Source organism: Schistocerca gregaria, chromosome 1, assembly GCF_023897955.1.
Source record: "Schistocerca gregaria isolate iqSchGreg1 chromosome 1, iqSchGreg1.2, whole genome shotgun sequence".
Lineage (NCBI taxonomy): Eukaryota > Metazoa > Arthropoda > Insecta > Orthoptera > Acrididae > Schistocerca > Schistocerca gregaria.
In genome coordinates this window covers 376,629,816-376,656,908 of record NC_064920.1, presented here as the reverse complement: position 1 = coordinate 376,656,908, position 27,093 = coordinate 376,629,816, and the positions used below count along the sequence as shown (strand labels likewise).

The 27,093-nt window shown below is 40.3% G+C and overlaps 1 protein-coding gene across 5 annotated transcripts in view; it reads left to right on the top strand.

Annotated features, from left to right (window-relative positions):
* LOC126347621 (probable cardiolipin synthase (CMP-forming)) overlaps positions 1-27,093 on the top strand; it is an 89,950-nt gene that overhangs the window by 62,323 nt on the left and 534 nt on the right. For 4 of the 5 annotated variants that reach the window (XM_050002290.1, XM_050002289.1, XM_050002288.1 and 1 more), the window contains exons 5-6: positions 18,578-18,663; positions 18,752-18,912. In XM_050002290.1, coding sequence (XP_049858247.1) covers positions 18,578-18,663; positions 18,752-18,912 — 247 coding nt within the window. Of the gene's footprint in view, positions 1-14,841; positions 15,788-18,577; positions 18,664-18,751; positions 18,913-27,093 lie in introns of those variants that run through there. The other variant, XM_050002292.1, reaches the window with a different exon arrangement.

The following is a 27,093-nucleotide window of genomic DNA, read 5'->3' as shown; positions in this document are numbered from 1 at the left end:
GGCGACCAGTTAAAAGGAACACCTTTCCTTAAGAGAGCATGAAGGAGCTAAGTCACTGCTAAGAGCTAAGAAGGAATTTATGGTAGTATGCAAACTTTCCAAGAAAGGCTTGCAACTCTTTGACATTGGTAGGAGACAACAGTGGCATCAGTGTGCTAGTATAAAGGCTGGACACAGCATGCGAGACTTCATAACCAAGCAGACAGCTGAACAAAATTGTGATTTGTCCAAATTACATCTCAATCCGGTGGCCTGCAGCACCATGATCAAGGCACAAAAGTTCTACAATTGTTCTTCTGTTGAGAAACTGAAAACCACACTATCAACCAGGTATTTAATGCATTCTGCCATGGAGGCCATGAGTTGCTCCAAAAATCATTTGAATATGGCACGTGCACTAGCCATATCAAATGGCAGGTGCTGGTATTGGCATAACCCAAAGGGAATGTTCACTATAAGGATACATTGGGTGTCACAATACAGAGGCAGTTTCAAGTAGGCCACAGACAAGTCTGTTTTGGAAAAATGTTGGCTGTCGGAAACCCACACCAAAGAGTTGATCCTGAAGGGGTAAGGGACAAGTATCAATGGTTTTGCGACTATCATCAGTGGAGTAGACCATTCACTAGCAGACACAGGTGTGATAACACCCAAAGACATATCTACCAATTTTTAATTTAACCTGCTCCTGTAAAGCTATTGGGATTGGTTAGGCTTGAAAAAAAATGGGCATGCCACTTGTTTCATTGTGATGTGAGCCTCAAAATCAGTAGCAGTCCTAGACCTTCTGAAAACAAGGAGGAATATTATGAGTAGAACGTACCCAGGTCATTACGGAACTTGATCTGGTACCAGATGCACTTTGTCAGAAATAGAGTAACCAAAATTTTTGAATGTGCATAATCCAAATAAGTTTTCAGCATCATCCACCACGAGAAAGATCAAAGGCCGAACAGCTACTTTATACATTACAGGTGTAGAAAGCTATCCTAATATGGGTATTTGTTGTTTGTTGTAAGTCACCAACATATTTCAATATTGAGTTCGTTTGGACTACCATCACTTGGGAAACACTGTTCACATCCATGTTCGTGTCTGGTGAATGAGATTGTGAGTGCATACAGATGCAATTTTTTTTTTTTATTTTTATGATGGTTGCATGTGGCGGCACGCAGCCCACTCGTGTTGAACAAAACAATAAGGGCGCAACAGGAAAGGAACACAAGGCAGCTGTTGTGACGGTGACTGTTGTTGCTGTTTAGCACAATGCTGCCCCGTGCATTGTGGAAACCACAGTTGCTTGGCTGCAATGTTGTCTTCCCTCCACGAGCTAACCAACAGCTGCTGAGGAGGATAAGCAGTGACAGCTCTTCACACCAAGCTTCTATCCCATTTCCTGCCTCTCTAGATATTTCAAAAACTGGGAAATATTCAAAACCTCTGTGAGAGGAGGGTTTTCCCAAACTCCTGTATGAGGGGCACATTATAGCATCATGAATCATCAAATCAGCATATGAGTAACAGTGAGCTTCAAACTGCTGGCAATGACGGCTGAGCCTGTGAACTTCCGCTGCCCAAACTCTGTATGATTGATGTGGCTACTTTTGACAGCGGTAGAATGCAATGCCCAGCAGCAATAACATGAGTATATTCACAGTGATAAGTAGAAAGCAACTGACACATTTCATTAAAAGAGAAACTGGCAGGTTCCTGAAGAGGAGTCAGCTGACACACAAGGTGATGAACACAAGGAGAAATCCCTGGCATAAAGAAAGCCTCACACATGTTGGAGTTCCCAACTCCTAAAGCTGGAAAAGTTGTTGAAGGCATTCTTCATATGTATCCCAACCTTTCACACAATAATTGTTTGGAGGAAACGGTAGGATTGTGTCAACAACAGTGAACCCTGGCTACTGCTGGTGGGTGAGAGTTCAATGCTGTTCAACAAGAGATTGTAGAATTTCTTTCACTGACATATTGGCCACACACTACACTTGATGTGCAGTCTAACATGGAGCATAGGTCTGTCAAATAAACAATAGCATTTCAGTGTAACTATACAGAGAACTTAGGACTAATGCCACCTACATTATGTATGTAAGGAAATATTATACAGTGGGTCTGTTAATCAGAAATCACATTTTAATGTTGCTTGTTTATGAGAAGATTGTGTTATGCCTCATATAAGATGGAGAAATGCCTATCAGTTCGACACTGACAAGATTGTGAGTCATTTAGAGTGCAATTTATTATTCTGCAATATTGCTTCACCAGAATCCCATGACTGTCCACGTGCAAATATAGAATCAGTGGGGTCAAGAGGGCTTACTCAGTGCCATGCAGAATCTCAGTGTCCTCACACAGTTTAGTGCCCAAGAAGTAAGACTTATTGTTCCATCATTTGTGCAACCATGTCATGAACCTTGAGTCAGTAACTGGACTTCTTTGTAGCAAGATATGAACCCGCTCAGAGTGTGCGGCGGCATCTGGAACACCACAGACTATCAGCGCAGCAACCGGTGTTATGGCTTCTGTTGACTCTGAAGGTGCACCAATAGTGATAGCCCGGACAACACAAGAGTGGAACCATCTCATCTTTTCAGACAACTCCCAGTTTTGCGTAACAGCACCACAATGGACGTATCCACGAGAATTAGGGTGCTGATGACGTTGCCATTCTTAAAATACTAATCGACATCGAGGTGAATTAACATTTCCAGATTGTGTTTGTCAGTGTCATAAGAGCCCAGCACCTGGTGTAATATGTAGGATGTCACTGAATACACAAGGCAGTCAACTCTGGTTCACATAGTTATTTGGACAGCAACTGTTACATTTCAGATGATTTAAGCCTGGTGTCCCCTGTTCAAGGTCTGCGAGACATTCTCCATCAACAAGACAGTATGCTGCCCGTGTTGTTCTGACCTACCTGAATACAAAGGGTGTTCAACTGTTGCCCTATCCAGCACATTCTCCAGATCTCTCTCGCATTGGAAACATCTGGTCATGGATTTCTGAGGGACTGCCATGTTACCATTTCTCAGCCACTGTGATTTATGAACTTGGGCACAGAAGTTAAGCAGAATGAATTGATGTACCTTCATCTGTCATCCAAGTCCAGCCACTGTTATTGTCAGGGTGAGAGCTCTATGTATTGAACTTTGTACTCTGAATATACCTCCCTGCCCCACGTCACCTACATACTGAATATTATACTCTTACAACTATACTGTATATGCACAGTAAATAAAATGTTCAAAACAGTAAAGAGCAACAATGAGAGTTAACGAATTGGTGACTGCTGACAGACGCATCACAGTGAACGAATTGTCACACTACGATGGGATAGGGGAAGGAAGCATTTGCAGAATACTGAAAGTGCTGGCGTTAAAAAAGGTTTGTGCCAGGTTGGTTCCCAGGATGTTGACAGTGGCTCACAAAGAAACAAGAAAAATGGTATGCAGAGAACTTTTGGAATAGCACGAGAATGGTGGAGATGAATTTCTTGGAAGAATTGTGACAGATGATGAAACATGGCTCCATCATTTTTCACCAGAGACGAAGTGGCAATCAATGGAGTGGCATCATGCAAATTCACCCAAGAAAAAAAATTCACAGCCACACCTTCTGCTGGAAAAGTTATGGCTATGGTGTTTTTCAATTCTGAAGGACTCTTGCTTGTGAACATCATGCCAAGTGGAACAACCACAAATTCTGATGCGTATATGACGACACTGAAGAACCTTCAAGCTCAACTGAGTTGTGTTCGACCACATTGGCCAAAGCAGGATGTTCTGCTGTTGCACAACAATGCTCGGGCACATGACAGTCAAAAAACCATGGAAGCAATCATAAAACTCAGATGGACGACACTGAAACACCCGCCTTTTAGTCCTGACTTGGCTCTATGTGACTATCACTCTTTGGGAAATTGAAAGACTCTCTTCGTGGAACAAGGTTTGAAGATGATGACTCCCTTGTGCACGCTGCCAAACAGTGGCTCCAACAGGTTGGTTCAGAATTTTACCATGCGGGTATACAGGTGCTGGTTCCAAGATGGCGTAAGGCAGTTTAGAGGGGTGGAAATTATGTGGAGAAATGAAAAACATCTAGAATAAAAGATGGAGTTAAAAAGAAAAATAGTGTGCACTTCTTTTGGAGTGATCCTCGTAAGTATAAGTCTCAGCAGTTTTGAGAAACAGCTGAAATTGTTAAAATTGAACAAAGCTCCAGGGCCCAATGGAATCGCTATCAGATTCTATACTGAATTTGTGGCTGAATTAGCCCCTCTTCAAACTGTAACGTATCGTAGATCCCTCGAACAGTTTTTGGAAAAAAGCACAAGTCACACCTGTCTACAGGAAGGGTAGTAGAAATGATCTACAAAACTACCGTCCGGTATCCTTGACATTGATTTGTTGCAGAATCTTAGAACATATTCTGAGCTTAAACATAAAGAAGTTCTGGAATAGAATAACCTCCTCGATGCAAACCAATATTGATTCCGAAAATGTCAATCATATGATACCCAACTTCCACTTTCCTCACATGACATACTGAAAGCTTTGGATCAAGGCAGCCAGACAGATGCATTATTTCTTGATTTCTAAATTGTGCACTTCACAAAGGAAGAAAAAAAAAAACATAGAATCCTATAATATCAATGAGTCACTATTGGAATCTGCCAACTCATACAAATACCTGAATGTAACACTTTGTAGGGATATGAAATGGACTGATGACATAGGCTCAGTTGTGGATAAAGGTAGACTTCAGTTTATTAGGTGGATTACTGGGAAGGTGTGAACAGTCAACAAAGGAGAATGCTTACAAATAACTCATACTACCAGTTCTAGAATATTGCTAAAGTGTTTGGGACTGTACCAAATAGGACTAACAGGGGATACTGAGTACATACGGAGAAGGGCAGCATGAATGGCCACAGGTTTGTCTGATCCATGGCAGAGTGTCAGAGAGATACTGAAGGAACTGAACTGGAAGACTTTTGAAGATAGACGTAAACTATCCTGAGAAAGTCTGATAACAAAGTTTCGAGAATCAGCTTGAAATAATGACTCTAGAAATATATTACAAACCCCTATATATATTGCTCCCATAGGGACTGTAAGGATAAGATTAGAGTAATTATTGCACATGCAGAGGCATTCAAAGAATCATTCTTCCCACACGTCATACAGGAATGGAACAGGAAGAAACTCTAATAACTGGTACAATGGTATATACCCTCTATCATGCACCTCACAGTAGTTTGCAGAATACAGACGTGGACTACTGACAAGAAAGCAGGACAAATTTCATATCCCCACCCCCGGGTTGTATTTTCCATTTCTTCCAAGCAAGGAAGCAGGCTTCGAATCATTCCCAAAAATGGGCATTTTTCATAATGACTTGATCATTTGTCAGGTTGCAGTTAATATTTTTCTGGTGGCAAGAGATCTTCAGTCGTGAAATGCATTTGGCTTTCCTAATGGAAGGTAATTTTTCCTCTTGCTGCAGTATAGTTTTTTCTAGGCACTTCACTGGAAGATAGACTATAAGGTACAAAATAACTGACACGAAAATGCAAAAAAATGAACAACATAATAAATGCTATAGATAAATACACTTACTTTACAATGAATGCTCGTAAGAAAAACCCTTCTCCTCTCTTTAAGAGCAGCGAATCTGTAGTAGCACATTTGTTAAAGTCTGTGATGGTGTGTACAAATTCTTTTTCACTCACGAGTGCCATTACTGCTATCAATCACTCTTGACCCATAGTACCTAGCAGAAATGGTGTTATTCTGTTCAGGGCAGAGAAAGATCATTCCATGTCAGACATTGCCATTGGTATGGTAACTGTCACTTTCAGGAGTTTCCTTGTCTTGTTAAAGCGACCTGCAAATCATTTTCAAGAGGAATTGCAGAAGTGGAACACCACATGTGAGAGCTGTAAACTCTATATGTAAATTAAAGGTGGAGGGCAGGAGAAAGTGAAGGAAAGGGAAGGGACTGCTGATGTCAGTTGCATCAGGACTGGGTGGAATCAGCAGCGGCGAGTGAAATTATGTGATGGACTGGGATTCAAAACCAACAACTCCCACTTACTAGGCAGTTGCATTACCCACTGTGCCACCTGGACACAGTGTTTATCGCAACTGCGTTGACTATCTTGGCACACCTCTTGGCCAACTGACACTCTCACCTAGTGCCAACTAACCATAGTCGTAGTCCACGTCCTCTATGCTCGCTAATTTGAGATCCCTCCAGAAGGTCAGGCTGATTGAGCATCCTCACTGAAGAAGATGGATTCATTGCTGACTGAGGTGAATCTGTTATATGAATGCCATGCAGAATCTGCAGCTGTGATACATTATATGTCAATTACAGGTGGAGGGTGGATGGGGAAAAAAGTCTGAAAGAACAGACACCACACATTCATAAATGAGGTTTGGAACTTAAATAGTGGCAACTATTTATTCACAACTGATACAAAAGAGTTACTTGTTTGCCTCTGTTACTGTCCTTCAAAGTAGTCACCAGCGTTGTGTAGAACCCATCGCCAGTGATGTGGAAGGTGTAGTATACCGTTAGCAGAGCCTGTTCTGCTGATGGTGTGAATGGAGCGGTCTACTGCCTGTCGAATCTCTGGAACAGTTCAGAAGCAAATGTCATGAAGTGTTTCCTTCATCTTTGGAATCAAATCAGAGTCTCAAGAACTTAAGTCCGGGGCATATGGTGGATGGTACAGTACTTCCCAGTCCCATCAACTGAACAGAGTAACTACAGATTGTGCTGTATGCGCCCGCACATTGTCATGCAAAATGATGGGTGGTTTGCGCACAGTGTCGCCGCTTCTTTCGCAAAGCTGGTCACAGGTGGTGATCAAAAAATGAATAGTAACACTGTGCATTGACGGTCTGCTGTGGAGGAACGTAATGCGTTAGGATAACACCATCACAGTCTTACATAAGAATCATCATAACTTTAGACCACTCCATTCGCACCGTCAACAGAACAGGCTCTACTAATGGTATACTATACCTTCCATATTGCTGGCAATGGGTTCTACACAACACTGGTGACTACTTTGAAGGACAGTAACAGGTGAAACACGTAACTCTTTTGTATCGGTTGTGAATAAATAGTTGCTACTATTTAAGTTCCAGCCCTCGTAATTGATTCACCTTGATGGGCAATGAATCCACCTTCTTCAGTGTGGATGAATAATTACACCTGACTTCCTGTGGGAATCTCAAAGTAGCGATCATGGAGGCCATGGACAGGGACTGTGGATTTGTGGTGCTAGGTGGGAGTGTGGGCCAGCCAAGAGGTGTGCTAAGATAAGTCTGTTCCATTTTGATAAACACTGACCAGTGGCACAGTGGTTAATACAACTCCCTAGTAAGTGGGAAATCCCTGGTTCAAATGCCTGTCGGGTCAACAGTTTCACTCATCACCACTGCTTCCGCGTACAGTACTGATGAAGCTGATGTCAATAGTCCCTTCCCTTTCCTTTCCTCCCCCCTCCCCCCCCAACTTCAATTTAAATATAATGTATCACAGCTGCAGACACTGCATGGTGTCTGTTCTCTTGGACATGTCTGAAAAAACAAGATAATGTGCATTCATATAACTGACTCATCTCGATGGACAATGAATCCACTTCGTTTAGTGTGGATGCACAGTTACACATGACCTCCTGTGGGAATCTCAAAGCAGTGAGTGTGGAGGACTTCGGACAGGGACTGCGGATAGGTGGTGCTGTGTGGCAGCGTGGGTCAGCCAAGATAGTCCACGCACTTACGGTAACGCTGTGTCTGGGTGGCACAATGTTTAATGCAACTGTCTAGTAAGCAGGAGATCTCAGGTTTGCATGCCCCCTCCCCCCCACCCTCCCGGTACCTTCAATTTACATATAATATATAATGTAACATGGCTGCGGATTCTGTATGATGTCTGTTCTTTCAGACATGTCTGAAAAAACAGACACCCCACATTCATATAGCTGTAAATTCATTCCTCATGTATAGTTTCCCTGAAGCTCCACACTTATTCCATTCAAGGAAGGGCTATAAAAACTAGGAATCCCATTAACTACAGTCAAAGATTCTAATGTCTATATTCTGACTCGTTGCTTGGGCTAAAACTGCAGAACTGGATTTTGTGCACATGTCAAGCAGAGCACATAAGAGCTGACTGTCAATCTCAAAAATGATGGTAGACTTCAACAGAACAGTTCATATATTTTACCAAATCTTTCACAGAGCCAGGAGAATGGTTGAGTTGAAGTTTATAAAACTTTATGCTTTGTAAAATTTTCTCATTCATAAATACTTCTGCAAGGGTTCATTTCTCCGTTGCACCACAGGATATACCACCACTAGGCGTCAGTCTATTTTGTTTATATTTATTTGATGTTGATGTCACTACTACAGCTTTCAGTAGGTCCAATAAATAACATTGATCTTGTCTGGTTTCTACAACAGCAGGACTCATTGGTCATGACCTGGAATTATTAGGTAAAGGTACAGTATTATTTAGATTACAGTCAATAAATGGTTAGAACCAGAGAGCAATTTGCTAGTAATTAAACAATGACAATTGTGTAGGTACATGATGAAAGGCCCCGAGGATGTTGTAAAATTAAGATTTATTAAAAACAAAAAATGAAACAGAAAGTTTGCAAAGACATTAATTACGAATGCGCGGTAAGGCACAGACAAATTAAAGAAAAAACATTCAATTTTTGTACAGTTTTTTTGTTATTGCTCTTGCACTCTCTCGTACGTAGAAGGACGATGAAGATGTATGAATTAAGATATGACGTATTGTGAGCTCCATGTGTCATATGTTTGTGTGAATAATATTATATTGAACAACAGTATCAAGTATGTTTTTATTTATTGAAGTGAAGTGAAGTGAAGAACATATAAGGAAGATTTTCTTGATTATGACAAGTGCCGGTGTTCTTGGAGTCCGTCACGTGTAGCTTCAATTAAAATGTTAGCGAAGTCCAATGGCCAAAAAATGCAAATAATTGCAGAACATTTTTTTAGTAATGCAGTCATATTACATCCTACAAACATGTGTCTTCATATGCATAGTCAGTAATACTTAATAATAATAATATTTTTATTTTATTATTATTATTATTTTTAAATTGCAACTATCAACCTGTGTGCCAGGACTTCAGGGCAGCGGTTGTGAGTAGTGTTTGTTAACTATTGTTATAGTAACAAATTTCTATGACATTGTTATGAATCATAAAAACTAACTGCCTGTATTTTCTATTTGCATGAATCATGATGGGGAGCAAGTGTTACAAAAAATGCAAGAACTGAGGTGAAAAAAATTTGAATGGTTAAGAAGTGGACCCAGGTCATGTAAAATTTTCAGTTGTAAGCTGTTTTGTTTGGTGCGGCAAAGGTAGGACGGCTACGCAAGTTGCTTGCATAGTTACACTTGGTAATGTCTCCTTTGATGCAGATAGAAACGTTATGCTCATCATTCCCTTCCTTGAATTTTATTTGCAAAAACTTTACAGAAATTTTTCAGTGTGATACATATTGTCAGTAAACCACAAAGAATTGTGACACAATACTTTGTGCACCCTAAAACAGGGTTTAACATGTGAATTGCATTTGTCAGATGTAATAGCATATCAAATTTTTAAAATTTTTTTGAGAATTTCATTTTTTGTTTATACATAGAACATGGACAAAAAATATATGCCCATTGTTGACAACAATAGCGAAAATGCAATCAGCCAAGATGGTATAGAACTGTGAGACTGAATAAAGTTCAGGCACCGTGCATGCTTACTGCAGAAAGTTTAAGTAAATCAGAGATGAGTGTCGCAGGAGTGACAAATGATAGCGATGCTCCACAGCAGAACAACCTCGACGACACAATGTTTCCAATTGATGAGACAATGTCATGCATCTCCCAGAGCGACATACCGCTCCTGAGTGAAACATTGGAGAGTGATTCCAATATGAATTTTGACAGCACAATACAGATGCCACTTGATCACAACACAAACATAAACTTGGAAAGTACAGTTGACAGCAACCACAGTGGTACATCTGAAGCACTACAGTGGCAGTTATTATCTAAAATAAATGTGAACTTTGATGATAAGAAACACAATATGAACAACAGATTCATTGATATGAAACAAGATATGAATACCAAAATTGGTAGTATGACACAACCTGAACACCATCACAAGAAGAGAGACAAATTCCCAACATTTCCTGTCCAAAATTGCAAGGTGCAAACTGCTACAGGCAGTAAGGCTAAATTGGTTAAACATCAAGCACTTATTCCATTACAAATTGAACATTTTACAGTGAAGTGCAACTTTCTTATAATCAACAAACTTATAGTTAATTGTCTTACTGGCATGGACACATTCAGAACATACAGTACGCAGATTGACGTAGGTAGTGGTAAATGCCACTTTTTTTTTTTTTTTTTTTTTTTTTAAAGGATCACATCTTTTCTATTGATTTAGTCAGACCAGCTGATGAAAGTAACAAAAACAAACCAGAGTCAAATGTAGTGGTACAGTATCCCTTTCCAGCTGTATATTTCACAAACAAATTTATTACTGAATAAGAAGCAAACACAGAGGTTAGTTACGAAATTGTAGAGCAGAAACTAAGTTAATCACATGTACTAAATGAGATGCAATGACAAGAACGTTCTAACTTGTTGTTTAAGTATGCCATTGTTTTCATTAGGGAGCCAGGAGTAATCAAAGACTATGAATATAAATTTGAAGTCTACCCACATGAAATATTTTGTATAATGCCATATCCTATTCCACGGGCAAAAGGAGAGGCAGTAAAGGAAGAGATCAATCATATGATTAAATAGGGAATTAGACAACCTTAATTTTCAACTTATTATACTCCAATATTACCAGGAAGCAAACAATATAGTTCTGTAGGATTAGTTCTTGGTGCTAGAGGTATCAGTAAGATTATAGTGCCAGTATGCCTAAGACCAGACAACTTGGACAAACAGCTTCTAAAGTTTTACAGTACAAAATATTTCAGTATACTCGATCTCAAGTGTCCTACTGGCAAATAAAGCTTCATGAAGAAAGCCGAAAATATACATAATTTTTTTGTGGTTGTGATGGTAAGTGTCAGGAGGACTTTAATAACATTAAGCAGGCATTGGTGAATGCAAACATTCGTAGCCACCCTGACATGTCCATGGACTTTTGTCCATGCACAGATGCCTCATATCAAGGGCTGGGGGGCATGCTTATTCCAGATGAGAGAGGAAGAAGGTAAGGAAGTACTCAAGGTCATCTGATTTGCTAATTGCATGTTACCAGAAGCAGAAAGGTCTTACTCTGTGTCAGAATTGGAAAGTTTAGCAGTAATATGGACATTTAAGAAGTTTGAATATTTTTTGTGGGGCAAGAATACCAAAATTTATTGTAACCATCAGTCACTGTCATTTCTTTTAAGATGTAAACTATTACATCATCGATTAGCTACGTGGTGTCTATATTTACAAGAATTCAGTTTCGAAATCATTTATTTTAAAGGAAGTCAGAATGTTATTGTGGATGTCTTGTCCAGATTACCACAAGGTTTACAGGAATTTGGTGAATTAACAGAGCGGGATGCAGAAATCAGAACGTTATTAATGCAGGTTCAGCACAACAGTCTGATTGCCATAAGTTTTGTAAGCAAATGAAAATTATACAACAGCAAGATCCCAGATGTAGTAGTCATGCAAAACCTTAAGCAAGATGAAGGTGGAATGGTAAGTAAATGGTATCAGGAATACCAGGGCGTTTTGTTGCATGGGAAACATGAAAAATCTGATCAATGGTGTGTGTGTGTGTGTGTGTGTGTGTGTGTGTATTTCTGAAGATTACATCAACGAATTTATAAGACACTCACATGAAGTATGGGGACATTATGGAGTAGGCAGATGTACTGAAAAAATTGCAACACTTTGTTAGTTTCCAAATTTGAGCAGGTGTGTCCCGCAGGTATTAAGAAAGTGTGCAATATGTCAAAAATCGAAACAGTCCAATGTGTCAAAATATACTGAGCTACACCCAAAGCTCACAAAAAGCCCTCTAGATACACACTCCTGGAAACTGAAATAAGAACACCGTGAATTCATTGTCCCAGGAAGGGGAAACTTTATTGACACATTCCTGGGGTCAGATATATCACATGATCACACTGACAGAACCACAGGCACATAGACACAGGCAACAGAGCATGCACAATGTCGGCATTAGTACAGTGTATATCCACCTTTCGCAGCAATGCAGGCTGCTATTCTCCCATGGAGACGATCGTAGAGATGCTGGATGTAGTCCTGTGGAACGGCTTGCCATGCCATTTCCACCTCAGTTGGACAAAGACTGCGATGGAGCTCCGTATGCCACGGCAAACTGGCTGACACTGACGGCGGCGGTGCACAAATGCTGCGCAGCTAGCGCCATTCGACGGCCAACACCGCGGTTCCTGGTGTGTCCGCTGTGCCGTGCATGTGATCATTGCTTGTACAGCTCTCTCGCAGTGTCCGGAGCAAGTACGGTGGGTCTGACACACCGGTGTCAATGTGTTCTTTTTTCCATTTCCAGGAGTGTAGTATGCCTGGGCATAGCTGGTCCATATCCAAGAAGTAAACGAGGAGTAAGATACATAGTAGCACTATATGATATTTTCTCGAAACATATCAAAAGCCACAAATATCAGAAAAAGAATTGAGGGAGACTATTTGAGAAGAGTAGGTAAACCAGAGGTACTGCTAACTGATAATGCTTCATATTTCGCGGGGCAAAAGTGGAAACAATTTGTGACCTCAAAGGGGAAAAAGTACATATTAGTAAGCCTTTTTCACCCAGAAGGACATACACCCATCACAAAAACACCCAATGGATAGAATACATAGCTCCTTTCATGCATGTTGTCAATAACCTACCACATTCTTCAACAGGTTTCACACCTAATGAATTAATGTTCGGACAAAACAAACGAATGAGTGGGAGTCTCCCATACCAAAGATACTAACTACAGAAATGACACTAAAAGACAAAATCAAACAAGCTGTAGTTATACTAGAAAAAAGGGTCAGGTATAGAAGGAAAATTTATTACAAGAAACTGAAATGTCTTACACAATATTTTGAAGGGCAACAAGTCCTCTTACTGATGCACCCTAAATCAACAAAATTTGGCAAACTGAATAAGTAGTGGCAATTACTCTATTCAGGACCTTATGTAATTTCCAAAATAGCATATCCTGGGATGTACAGGTTAGCTTATGAGAAAACAGGAACAGACAAGGTTCTCCACCCTCACAAAGACATAAAAGTCTTTATAGAATGACAAAGCATGGTAACTTTTTTTGTATCATAAGATAATTCTAAATGTAATTTTGCTTCTGGAATATATTTTAAGGTAAAGTAATGTGTATAGGCATAAGTAATTGTTTTGATTTGTACATGTAGGCATAAAAATTAACAGCAATGAGAAGAATACACCAATTCATGCGAAGCGAAAGTATAAATGAAATTTGCTTATGGCTCAGCTGCCACGCACTCAGCAATATGCACTGGCGTCAGTAGCAGAATAGGAGACATTGACCTGTGCACATACACAACAGACTGGCAGAAGGAGCAACAAAATTAGGAATGCAATATGTACCTAACTTAAATACAAAGTAAATGAAAAACTATACGAGACGTGTTAGCTAAGGGCTAACAACAAAATACTGTGAGAGATGTCAAATAATTTTCTTTGCAGAGTAAATGATCATAATGGGTAACAGAATAAACAAATGTCTATGAATTTACACAAAGTACGGAAATATCTGTGGATGTATGCAATGACCAAATGTATCAGTCGCCAGTGAGCTACGTAATGCAGTTAGTTTTAAGTTTTTTCTTTCAGGCCTGTGCGTCATCACGGTGCAGAAAAAGAGAATTATGTCGAGAGAAGCAGGTACCAATTGAAGAAATAGGCCACACATCGAGTAAACAATTTAGTTATAAGGATATTTATACAAAGGTCATAAGGCAAATTAAAAATGAAATATGTATCATCGCAGTGTCTCTCTCTGTGACAATTATCAATAGCTGTTCGCTGCAGAGTACACATAAACATTTAAGCATGTGATTTTACAAAAACTGGTTAATTTTTATCGTGTCACATGAAAGCTTGAATAATGACTTTTCCAGTATTTGAGAAAGACAAGTCTACGATGATTAAAACTTCATGCTACACGCAAAGCTACATGTAAAATAAAGTAAACAGCACTAACACATGAAGAAACAACATGATACTACATGGGTGATTAGTAGGTACACTTATTTCAGTGAAACAAAAGTTCCTTGGCATCCAGTCCCTTCATGACTAACATTTCCTCATAAATCCTTGAGCCAGTAGATGAGTATTTCCCTTCTTCCCTCCCAAACAAAGGAGGCAGCGCCAAGTGTAGTTAGGCCAGCAATGTGCAGTGTTTTAGTCATATTTCCAATGTTTTTCTCCCTCTTCTACCTAAGGAAGAAATGAGCTCCCATAAGTGATAAAAGTGTATCTATAAAATGAAGCAAAAATGTATCATATCCTTGTATTGTATCATAATAATATGATATGTAATTAATTTGTATATGTGATGTGAACGAAGAAAAGTTGAAACTAACAGACAGACTGTAGTAACAGAACCCAGTTAATGAAAATTTCATGAGAAATTTATGTTTGTAATATAAGTGATAGATGGACTGTCAGCCATATGTGTAAGAAATCATGTTATGTATATTGTTATAACTCAATACTTGTATGAATTTTCATAGGACATCAAACTGTATATGAAGAAATCAACTTTGAAGACAAGCAATTTATACAGTGTTTTGGACGGCTATACAAGTCTTTCAGCAAGTGGCCAGTCTAGTGTGGTGACAGGAACATGCGTTTGCAATGAAATAACTTCTGAGTATTGTGGCTCACACCGCTTGACATACAGACAAGTGAACTATAATTATTCGAGCCTGTACTTACCTCATCGACAGATGCTGTTGGTCAGGTTTCTCGCTGCTGAAAATGAGAGTACGACGGGTAATAATGATGCCCGTGCCATAAAAATTGAGATCTTCTGCCACAGCATTGGATTTTGAACAATAAGCAAACATCCACTGCACCCAGAATGAAGAAAAACGCCATAGCGATTCTTTGGTATGTGACACTCAGGTGAAAGTGTGATAGTCAATGTGAAATCAACACCAAGAAAGCGAGTGTATGCCCTTGCGACAGTAGCTTCTAGCCTGTTGTGTGTTAGCGCCTAGCTCTTAGCTGCCAAATCGGCCAGTACACCAGCGCAAAACCTGGCAGCAACAATGAAGCAAACTGAACATTATTGTTAATGTGTTAAATTCAAACATGTAATGGACTGTCATATTATGTATATAATCTTTAATTTCTTGTAGAATTTCAACATACATAGGATAAGCTGACATATTCACTCCATTAAATAAAAAAGCTGACAATAAAGGATATCGACCCCTATTGGCAAAAATAAAAAAAAAGAAAATAAATAAATAAAAATGAAAACCCACTGTACATCTCCATATATCTCAACGTACAGTGTGGGGGCAATAGTGTAGGTAAATGATGAAAAGCCCGAGGATGCCGTAAAATTAAGATTTATTAAAAACAAAAAAATGAAACACTGAGTGACAAGACAGTTGGCAAAGATGTTAATTATGAATGCATGGTAAGGCACAGACAAATGAAAGAAAAAACATTCAATTTTTGTACAGTGCCCACCTCCCCCCCAACCACCCCCCTCCCCCCACCCCCCACCCCCGGTATGTAGAAGGATGATGAAGATGTGCAATTTTAGATTTGAAGTATTGCAAAATCTATGTATTGTATGTGTGTGTGAATAATATTAAATTGAACAACATTATCAAGTATGTTTTTATTTATTGAAGTGAAGTGAAGAACACATAAGGAGAATTTTCTTGATTACGACAAGTGCCGGAGTTGGGTCCGCATTGCCTGCAGCTTCAATTAAAATGTAAGAGAAGTCCAATGGCCAAAAGACACAAATAAGCACAAACATGTGCCTTCATATGCATAATCAATAATATTTAGTAACATTTATTAATTCTTTTTTCTTTTTTATTGCACAATATAGCATTTTTGTGTTTGTTAGTTTTACTAACAATTGTAAGGTTCACTGTCAGTCAAATAGAAGCTGTCATATGTTACAAAGTACATCTCACCCCCCCCCCCCTTTTAAACACACACAAAAAAAGGCAACAAATAAAAGTGATTTTTTTATTCTGCCTACTATTGCTGAAGAGTATCACTAAAACGTAAGTACATAATGTCCCAGAGGATTTGTGAGCAGAGTTAGATCTGTGACAAAGACAAAGGGATAATGTTGAGTGTAAAATTTAAGCCAGAGAAATGATGTTTTTAGCATCTATCTTGTGGTACTATAAAGTAACAGATATCAATAGAGAGAATGAAAAAATAATTTGTGATGATCCTGCTTGACAAAACACAGGAAACCACAATTTGCATGAATAGGTATGTTATAAAAACAGTGGATGACAAAAAATGTTGAAATTTATGTAGATGGAAATAATAGCCTTAAAAGACATAGTTCTAATGAAAACTTTTTGTGTGATGAATAGCATTAAGAAATTGAGGTTTGTAGGTGTAGATAGGTGTTTGTATCATGGAAATCAAACTGCTGTTGCTTATGATTGAAATTCACATAGAAAAATGTTAAGCATAAGTAAAAACTAACACCGAGTTGTGCCCTAACTAGTGTCACATTTATAATGTTTCACAGTGGCATATCTGTTCATTTATCATCTTCAGTTAGAAACACATTTGTTTTATGAAAAGAATGTATCAGGAGCAAAGATCCAAGATTACGCAGTTCCTGTAGTAAAAGAAATATTTCAGGCCATGATATCTCTGGTACTTTGTGTGAATGAAATGGCAACTAATAAAGTCAGGATATATTTGGATACATGTTTTCTGTCATCGTGAGACTATTCCTCCAAGTTACACATCAAATCTTTTAACCAGTTTATGACTTTTTGAAGATCAGAACATATCAATTAATAACTACCTTGTACACTACTGGTCATTAAAATTGCTACACCAAGAAGAAATGCAGATGATAAACGGGTATTCATTGGAAAAATATACTAGAACTGACATGTGATTACAATTTCAATGCAATTTGGGTGCATAGATCCTGAGAAATTAGTACCCAAAACACCCACTTCTGGCCGTAATAATGGCCTTGATACACCTGGGCATTGAGTCAAACAAAGCTTGGATGGCGTGTACAGGTACAGCTAGCTGCCCATGCAACTTCAACATGGTACCACAGTTCATCAAGAGTAGTGACTGGCGTATTGTGACGAGCCAGTTGCTCAGCCACCATTGATCAGATGTTTTCAATTGGTGAAAGATCTGGAGAATGTGCTAGACAGTGCGGCAGTCAAACATTTTCTGTCTCCAGAAAGGTCCGTACAGGACCTGCAACATGCGGTCGTGCATTATCCTGTTGAAATGTAGCATTTCGCAGGGATCGAATGAAGGGTAGAGCCACAGGTCGTAACACATCTGAAATGTAACGTCCACTGCTCATAGTGCCGTCAATGCAAACAAGAAGTGACTGAGACGTGTAGCCAATGGCACCCCATACCATCACGCCGGGTGATACGACAGTATGGCGATGATGAATACAAGCTTCCAATGTGCGTTCACTGCAATGTCGCCAAACACGGATGCGAACATCATGATGCTGTAAACAGAACCTGGATTCATCTGAAAAAATGACGTTTTGCCATTCGTGCATCGCAGGTGCTCCTGTCTGTGATGCAGCATCAAGGGTAACCACAGCCATGATCCCTGAGCTGATAGTCCATGCTGCTGCAAACGTCGTCGAACTGTTCGTGCAGATGGTTGTTGTCTTGCAAATGTCTCCATCTCTTGAGTCAGAGATTGAGACATGGCTGCACGATCCGTTACAGCCATGCGGATAAGATGCCTGTCATCTCGACTGCTAGTGATACGAGGCCGTTGGAATCCAGCACGGCATTCCGTATTACCCTCTTGAACTCACCGGTTCCATATTCTGCTAATGGTCATTGGATCTCGACCAACGCGAGCAGTAATGTCGCAATACAATAAACCGCAATCGCGATAGGCTACAATCCGACCTTTATCAAAGTCGGAAAATTGATGGTACGCATTTCTCCTCCTTACATGAGGTGTCACAACAACGTTTCACCAGGCAACACTGGTCAGCTGCTGTTTGTGTATGAGAAATCGGTTGGAAACTTTCCTGATGTCAGCACGTTGTAGGTGTCACCACGCGCCATCCTTGTGTGAATGCTCTGAAAAGCTAATCATTTGCATATCACAGCATCTTCTTCCTGTCAGTTAAATTTTGCATCTGTAGCATGTCATCTTCATGGTGTAGCAGTTTTAATGGCCAATAGTGTATTTTAGATGAGATTTGTTGTGACTCTTAATCTCATTTTATGTCATTTCTCACAGTTGCCTTGACTGGCATGATTATTGCAAGAGATATACTTCTGGTTGCTGCTGGTTTCTACATCCGATACCAGTCTCTGCCTCCACCTGTAAGTTATAATTTCATTCCGACAACTGTAAGTAATATCTGATTATTAAAATGTGTTGTATAATAGGAATTATAATTTACAATTTCAGAAGACACTCAGCCGGTATTTTGATGCTACACATGTAACAGCTCAACTAGCACCTACATATGTCAGCAAGATCAACACAGCCATTCAGCTGTTACTCGCATGTTCAACCCTGGCTGCTCCTGTCTTCGACTATGTGGATCATCCCTTTTTGCATGGCTTATGGTAACAAAAGCTAGCATTTCAGATCTAAATACTTTTAGCATTCTTAATTAACAGCAGAAGAAACTGAAAGATTGCATACTGTAAGTTGCCAATGAAAGTAATGCTTTTGGGGTGGTGATTATTTACGAATAAAACAACAATAAGTCAGTCGATTCGATCTGTAAAATTAAAAAAAAAAAAAAAATCAATGAGGGAATCTCACTGGTGGAAAGACCATGCAGCAGACATTGTTTTCTGGATGCATTTCATGTTCAGTATTAATACCAAATGACTTTCTCACAAGGCTTTTCAACTGCTGACATGTGCAGTAGAATCAGCTTCAAGATGCACAGGGTGAGAATTACTAAGGCAGAGGCAGCTTTCATAAGCTGTTACTTAATATGATTCTGCAAATGTATAACAGGTATCACTACCATTGACTTCTCAGTTTGCTCCAGTAGAGAGAAAATTGAAGGGAATAAAGCAGTTATCAACATCAAAAGTTTGGACCATTTGATTATGTTACAGCCTTTAGTATACAGGGATCAAACCTAGTTGTGGATACAGTGTGTTGCCTTGCTGAGAAAAACCATTTCAGATCTTGTTCAGTCATTATAATTCTGCTTTGATTATCCAAAGTCATACCAAGATCTTTCCTTCAAATATGTCATTGTCAGGGCTACCCTCAGGATTGTAAGAAGTGAGGTAGTGTTCTGTCTTTAAGGACTTTACTATTAATGAAATATTGAAAAAGAGTGATCTTGTGATGCTTTGCACTAGTCTTTGTTATAAATTTGCTTTTTTGATAATACTTATGCCACAGACTTGTGTTAGCAAACTTATATATCAATCTGCATTTAAGGTGCCTTTTTATATGTTTGTCATTACCTACATGTGTAAAAATTTGTTCTTGAACTTGTGTGTAAATATTAAGTTAGCATGCTATGTCAGATTGTCTGCCCTCCACTAGATTAAACACTACAAATCTGTCTGTTTTTGTTGAAAATTGTACTACTTATGAAAAAAACATTAGAAAGCTTGCACTAACATACTTTTGACATCCTTAGTCAGCTGAAAGTAAGAGATTATTTTACTCCATTTGCCTGTGAGGCGTTTGTAGTTTGTCACTGTTATTAACTTCACAGACAGATGTCACATGAAACAATATACTTGTTACATCTTCAGGGGCAGTTCGAGTCCAGTGTCTTTACAACTATTCCATTTTGTTCAATGCAGAGAGTAGTAGAACGTTTCATTACCAAACACAGGATGCTACATTTGGCACCAAGTGAAGCAGTGTAGTCGTTATGACACTGGGCTTGCTTTTGAAAGGACTGAGGTTCGAATTCCCTAAACTAGTTAAAGCAAATGCTGGTATGGTTTCTTGGAAAAGAACATGGCGGCGGTTCTTCCCCATCTTTTCCGCAACTGCACTTCTCCTCTGTTAATAATAACCTCATTGTGAGTGGGACTTTATATCCCATCCTCCTTTTTCACGGGTTTTGCCCCTTACCACAAAATTCATCCTTTTCATCCACAATAGCCCCTAACCACAACTACACGGATATCCTTAAACTGTTTTTTCAGAAGATAAAATAAGAAAGGTCTCATTGGTACAAGGAGTTTTGGTGTTGAATGTGAGTTTTGAATCCATTCACATTCCTCTGAATTATGGGAGCCATTTTAGTGTTGAGATTTATCTTTAACCTTTCATCTCAGTGAAAATATCTCTGCGATGGTTGATGCCTGTTGGAGCCTGAAGGGCCACTTTGGTGGTACTCCAGGCACTTTATATGGTAAGGAAAGTGTAAAGGTGGAGTAGAGATATATGGGAAATCATTCTAGCAACAATTTAGGCTACAGATTGGGAAACTCAGTCATAAGTGACTTTTACAAGTGGCAGGTTATAATAGCTTGGCCCCTTGGAAAACAAATTTCGGAAACGGCAGTGCTGATTGGCTGTTTGTATGCTACTGTTGTGAGCATCTGTGGAAAGCAGTTGAACGATGATGACACCAAAAGTAGTTGACATGTTCTTGGAAATCCATAACTCATCATGTAACATGGAGGTCGGAGGCTCACCCGCTCCATAAAGCAGGATAAGGAGTGATCTGTGGCAGGTCTGACAGGATACATCATCACTGGTGAAGGAATAAGTGTTTTGAAACACACCATTAAGCACACATTGTTGAACATGATGGTACACAGTAAATGACCCCTTAAGTGTACCTACGTTGATGACATTATCAGTTACCAGTGGAGCCATGTCATCTGATCAGATGCATCATGTTTCTAGTAACACCAGGCTGATGATCGTGTCCAGGTATGCCATCATGAAGCCAAAAAGGCTGCTCAAAACATGCATGAAGACACAAGCGTAGAGTGGTGGGGGTAGTATTATGCTGTGGGGAACGTTCACCTAGGTAGTGGTAGTAATCTTAGGCATCATGACAGTTGCGAACATTATTATAGACCACCTGCATTCCTTCATGCTTGATGTCTTCTCTGCTAACAGTGCCATCTTCCAGCAGGATAACTGCCCATGACCACAAAGCCAGAATTGTGCTACAGTGGTTTTAGGAGCTTGATAGTGAAATCACATTGATGTCTTGGCTGCAAAATTCGCATGATCTGAGGCTGATGTTACAATCTGGGAAACTATCAGGTATAGTAGGGCTAGTAATTTATGGTAAACATGTGACATGTGCATAGGCATCTGGGGCCACCTATCCCGAAGCCTACCGAGGATTTGTTGAATACATGCTGCACAGAATTGCTGCTCATTCCAAAGATAGACTGACATCCTATTAAGCAGGTTATTGTTATATTTTAATTTAGTAGTGAATATCAGATTCAATCTGATCCACGTAACGTACACATCCCTATACTTGAAAATGACAATTCTTGTTGTGTGTTTGTTTGCTAATGATTTGAGCATTCACAGAAAGTGGTCGAAGAGCAGTGAAACCACAAGATGGCAACAAGGTGCTGGATGTCCATGTCTCAGAACAGAACACAGAATTCAAAGGCTTTGCTCACACTGTAAATCAGGATAACTCTATAACATATTGACATAAGTTCTTGCATTTGAGGAGGATACAGATAAAATGGTTACTTAAATTTTACAGCTCCCACATCAGATATTTATGATATGTCTACCACAACTTACTCTCCTGTGCCAACCTCTTCATTTTCAAGTAACACATACACTCAATGCCCTTGAATTTTGGTTTTATATATTCCAATTTCAGTCTTCTTTTACAGTATTGGACCTCTTAGCTCACTCTATCATGGAAGTTGTTCCTTGATGTCTTAAGAAATGTCCTAGCATTTTGTTTCTTCTTGTAGTCAGTGTTTTCCACATATTCTTTTCCTTGCTATTTCTGAGGAAAACCTCATTTTTTATCTATTCACATAATTTTCAACATCCTTCTGCAACACCACATCTCTAACACTTTGAGCCTGTTCTTTTCTGATTTTCCCACAGTCCATGATTCCACTTTCTTACAAAGCTGTGCTTCACACGTATATTTTCAGAAATTTTTCCTCAAACTAAAGACATCGGCACATGGGGCGAGGCAGCTAACGTAGACGTACTGTCCAATGTCATGACACACAGTGCTGTCAGCATACGGGATGAGCTAGCTAACATGATTTTGCACTGCCAGCATTCTCCAGCATAGTTGTTGGTTTTATTTAGCTTACATCAACAGAGCTGGTTCACCAAAATTGACATGAGTAAAATTCCTACATTAGCTCTATTAAAATGCACATTTCTTCCCTTGTTCATAAGCAAGTTGTGTTGTTCTGTCTGTGGTATACATAAATAAATACTTCAAAATAAAGATTCCAAGACTTACCAAGCGGGAAAGCGCCGGCAGACAGGCACATGAACAAAACACACAAACACACACACAGAATTACGAGCTTTCGCAACTGGCAGTTGCTTCGTCAGGAAGGAAGGAAGGAGAGGGAAAAATGAAAGGGTGTGGGTTTTAAGGGAGAGGGTAAGGAGTCATTCCAATCCCGGGAGCGGAAAGACTTCCCTTAGGGGAAAAAAAGGACAGGTGTACACTCGCACACACACACACACATATCCATCCGCACATACACAGACACAAGCAGACATATTTAAAGGCAAAGAGTTAAGGGCAGAGATGTCAGTCGAGGCGGAAGTACAGAGGCAAAGAAGTTGTTGAAAGACAGGTGAGGTACGAGCGGCGGCAACTTGAAATTAGCGGAGGTTGAGGCCTGGCGGATATCGAGAAGAGAGGATATACTGAAGGGCGAGTTCCCATCTCCGGAGTTCGGATAGGTTGGTGTTGGTGGGAAGTATCCAGATAACTCGGACGGTGTAACACTGTGCCAAGATGTGCTGGCCGTGCATCAAGGCATGTTTAGCCACAGGGTGATCCTCATTACCAACAAACACTGTCTGCCTGTGTCCATTCATGCGAATGGACAGTTTGTTGCTGGTCATTCCCACATAGAAAGCATCACAGTACAGCTTTCGCATCCCGCAACTACCCTCCCAACCTGGTACAGAAGCAGATAACCAGAGCCACTTCCTCATCCCCTCAAACCCAGAACCTCTCACAGAAGAACCCCAAAAGTGCCCCACTTGTAACAGAATACTTCCCGGGACTGGATCAGACCTTGAATGTGGCTCTCCAGCAGGGATACGACTTCCTAAAATCCTGCCCCGAAATGAGATCCATCCTTCATGAAATCCTCCCCACTCCACCAAGAGTGTCTTTCCGCCGTCCACCTAACCTTCGTAACCTCTTGGTTCATCCCTATGAAATCCCCAAACCACCTCCCCTACCCTCTGGCTCCTACCCTTGCAACCGCCCCCGGTGTAAAACCTGTCCTATGCACCCTCCCACCACCACCTACTCCAGTCCTGTAACCCGGAAGGTGTACACAATCAAAGGGAGAGCCACATGTGAAAGCACCCACGTGATTTACCAACTGACCTGCCTGCACTGTGATGCTTTCTATGTGGGAATGACCAGCAACAAACTGTCCATTCGCATGAATGGACACAGGCAGACAGTGTTTGTTGGTAATGAGGATCACCCTGTGGCTAAACATGCCTTGATGCACGGCCAGCACATCTTGGCACAGTGTTACACCGTCCGAGTTATCTGGATACTTCCCACCAACACCAACCTATCCGAACTCCGGAGATGGGAACTCGCCCTTCAGTATATCCTCTCTTCTCGATATCCGCCAGGCCTCAACCTCCGCTAATTTCAAGTTGCCGCCGCTCGTACCTCACCTGTCTTTCAACAACTTCTTTGCCTCTGTACTTCCGCCTCGACTGACATCTCTGCCCTTAACTCTTTGCCTTTAAATATGTCTGCTTGTGTCTGTGTATGTGCGGATGGATATGTGTGTGTGTGTGTGCGAGTGTACACCTGTCCTTTTTTTCCCCTAAGGGAAGTCTTTCCGCTCCCGGGATTGGAATGACTCCTTACCCTCTCCCTTAAAACCCACACCCTTTCATTTTTCCCTCTCCTTCCTTCCTTCCTGACGAAGCAACTGCCAGTTGCGAAAGCTCGTAATTCTGTGTGTGTGTTTGTGTGTTTTGTTCATGTGCCTGTCTGCCGGCGCTTTCCCGCTTGGTAAGTCTTGGAATCTTTATTTTTAATATATTTTTCCCATGTGGAAGTTTCTTTCTGTTTTAAATAAATACTTCAGTATCCATGAACACGTAATGAGACAAGAAGGAAAGATACATGTCCAGGTCAGTGAGGAAATCAGAGTATAACAGTTCACCAAATTGGACAAACTCACTCCTGACAGAAAACACATTTACATTAAGTATTAGAGAAAATATTTCTATTAATTTGGTAAAAAAGTCCTACAACCTCACGAAGAATGTGAAGGTGAAGAAAAAGAAAAGAAGTACAACAGGACTTGCCACTTCTTTCACTGGTGCCATATCTTGCACTGATGCAGGGTCGGCATTTTTAGGAACGGATTTGGCAACATTAGTGGAAAGAGGTGGCGATGCCCTTCCTGCCGCCACCCCGTACCCCCCGGGACGGAAGTAGCGTACCCCTGCTGTCTGCGACTAGTGGAATTCATGGAATAGTGCGAACATGTTCAGATGTCTGCGGGTTGTGTAACTGAGGCGGAATGTGGGGACCAGCCCAGTATTCACCTAGCGGGATGTGGAAAACCGCCTAAAAACCACATCCAGGCTGCCCGGCACACTGACCGATGTCGGTAATCCGCCGGGTGGATTCGAACCGGGGCCAACGTGCCTACCCAAGTCAAGGAAGCAGCGCATTAGCACTCTTGGCTAACCTGGTGGGGTACAACAGGACTTGACAGTATACCAACCTAACTCTGCACTGTAACAAGTTGTCTCTGCGCACTATGTTAGGCTGTAGCTTTCTTATAAGAGATTTGGATTTTATCCTTTTTCCAGCAATTGCAATTAGGATTATTAAATTTATGCAACCTAACCAATCTAGGTGTCAGGAAGTCATTTTTGAAAGTATTTGTATGGAAGTGAAACATGGACGATAAATAGTTTGGACAAGAAGAGAATAGAAGCTTTTGAAATGTGGTGCTACAGAAGAATGCTGAAGATTAGATGGGTAGATCACATAACTAATGAGGAAGTATTGAATAGGATTGGGGAGAAGAGAAGTTTGTGGCACAACTCGACCAGAAGAAGGGATCGGTTGATAGGACATGTTCTGAGACATCAAGGGATCACCAATTTAGTATTGGAGGACAGCGTGGAGGGTAAAAATTGTAGAGGGAGACCAAGAGATGAATACACTAAGCATATTCAGAAGTATGTAGGTTGCAGTAGGTACTGGGAGATGAAGCAGCTTGCACAGGATAGAGTAGCATGGAGAGCTGCATCAAACCAGTCTCAGGACTAAAGACAACAACAACAACCAATTTTCCTTTTTCAGTTTTGTAAGATTTTCCTACATTTCCCTAAAATAGGAAAATCTTACAAGACTATCTCTTACTCCATGTGAGTATCAACTATGAATCCAATTCTCTGAAAATGTGCTCAAGATTCTTGAAGAAAATGATGCCCAAGTGAACAACATATCGACAAGTGACAAGGTGTGCTTCAGCCTCAATGGTTTTGACAATAAACAAAACTTCAGGGGGAGATTCCTATTTGCTTCATTAGAACCTGCTTCATGTTCTATGAAAGTCACAGTTTTGTACACAGTTCAGCGAATGGCATGTTTCATTCTTGTGTTCAGCCAGTTTAAAAGTGGGCACAGAAGAAGTGCTTGCCTTAAGAGCACCCAGTACTTTGCCGAGGACATTCTACATTATAATTCAAGGGACTCCAGTGCTTGATACTCTGTGCAGGCCATTTGGATCCTACCAACCAGCACAAAATGAATGGAAAGGGGGGAGGGGGGCTTTGTTAAGCTTGATGGGATTGCAGGTTGTGGGAATATTTTTGAGAACAAGTTTCCATCTCTGGAGTTCTTGAAAGCTAGTGATAGCTCAGTCTGAAGTTTGTAACTAAAATGATCATTGGTAAACCTTCTCTGATGTGTCAGTTATTCCAAGGCATGTGACATGTTTGTGTGATTGCCAACTGCTGGTATCTCTTAAGACATTCCTGTCACTGCCCATAGAAATTACAGGCACATTGTGAATTCCGTAACAGAGGCTTCTTGAAGAATGTGGTTGCAAAATCTATGACAGTGTTTCTGAAACCAATGGAATCCGATTTCCTCCTTTGTCTTATATGTAGAAGCAGCATAGAGAAGTCAAAAACGTTTATGATGTGTGAGGAATTGCAGCAGTCCCTTTAGCCCAACTGGAATGTGTTAACGACATATTTGAATTGCATTGTCTGGTTAAAGTAATTTCCAAACATATGTCATCAAACTCTCACCATTTTAGTGATTTGTTTTGACCATCCAATCACATTGTCCACCTCACTAACAATTCACTGCAGTTAAGTGGCAGACCATGCATATGTTGGGGGGCCAATAAACTTTGTCACCACAACCTCCCTGCATATGCTGGTTCTGGCATTATAACTGCAGATTTACATCTGTTCAAAAAGTACTGCCACAGCTGTTTTCAATCATTGTTTCCATCACTTTCATCCCTTCACAGATGTATTGTTGCTCTGTACAGATTCGATGCTGAATTGTTTTAAGCTAATAACCTAGAGAAACTAATAAGATTTTCATTTTA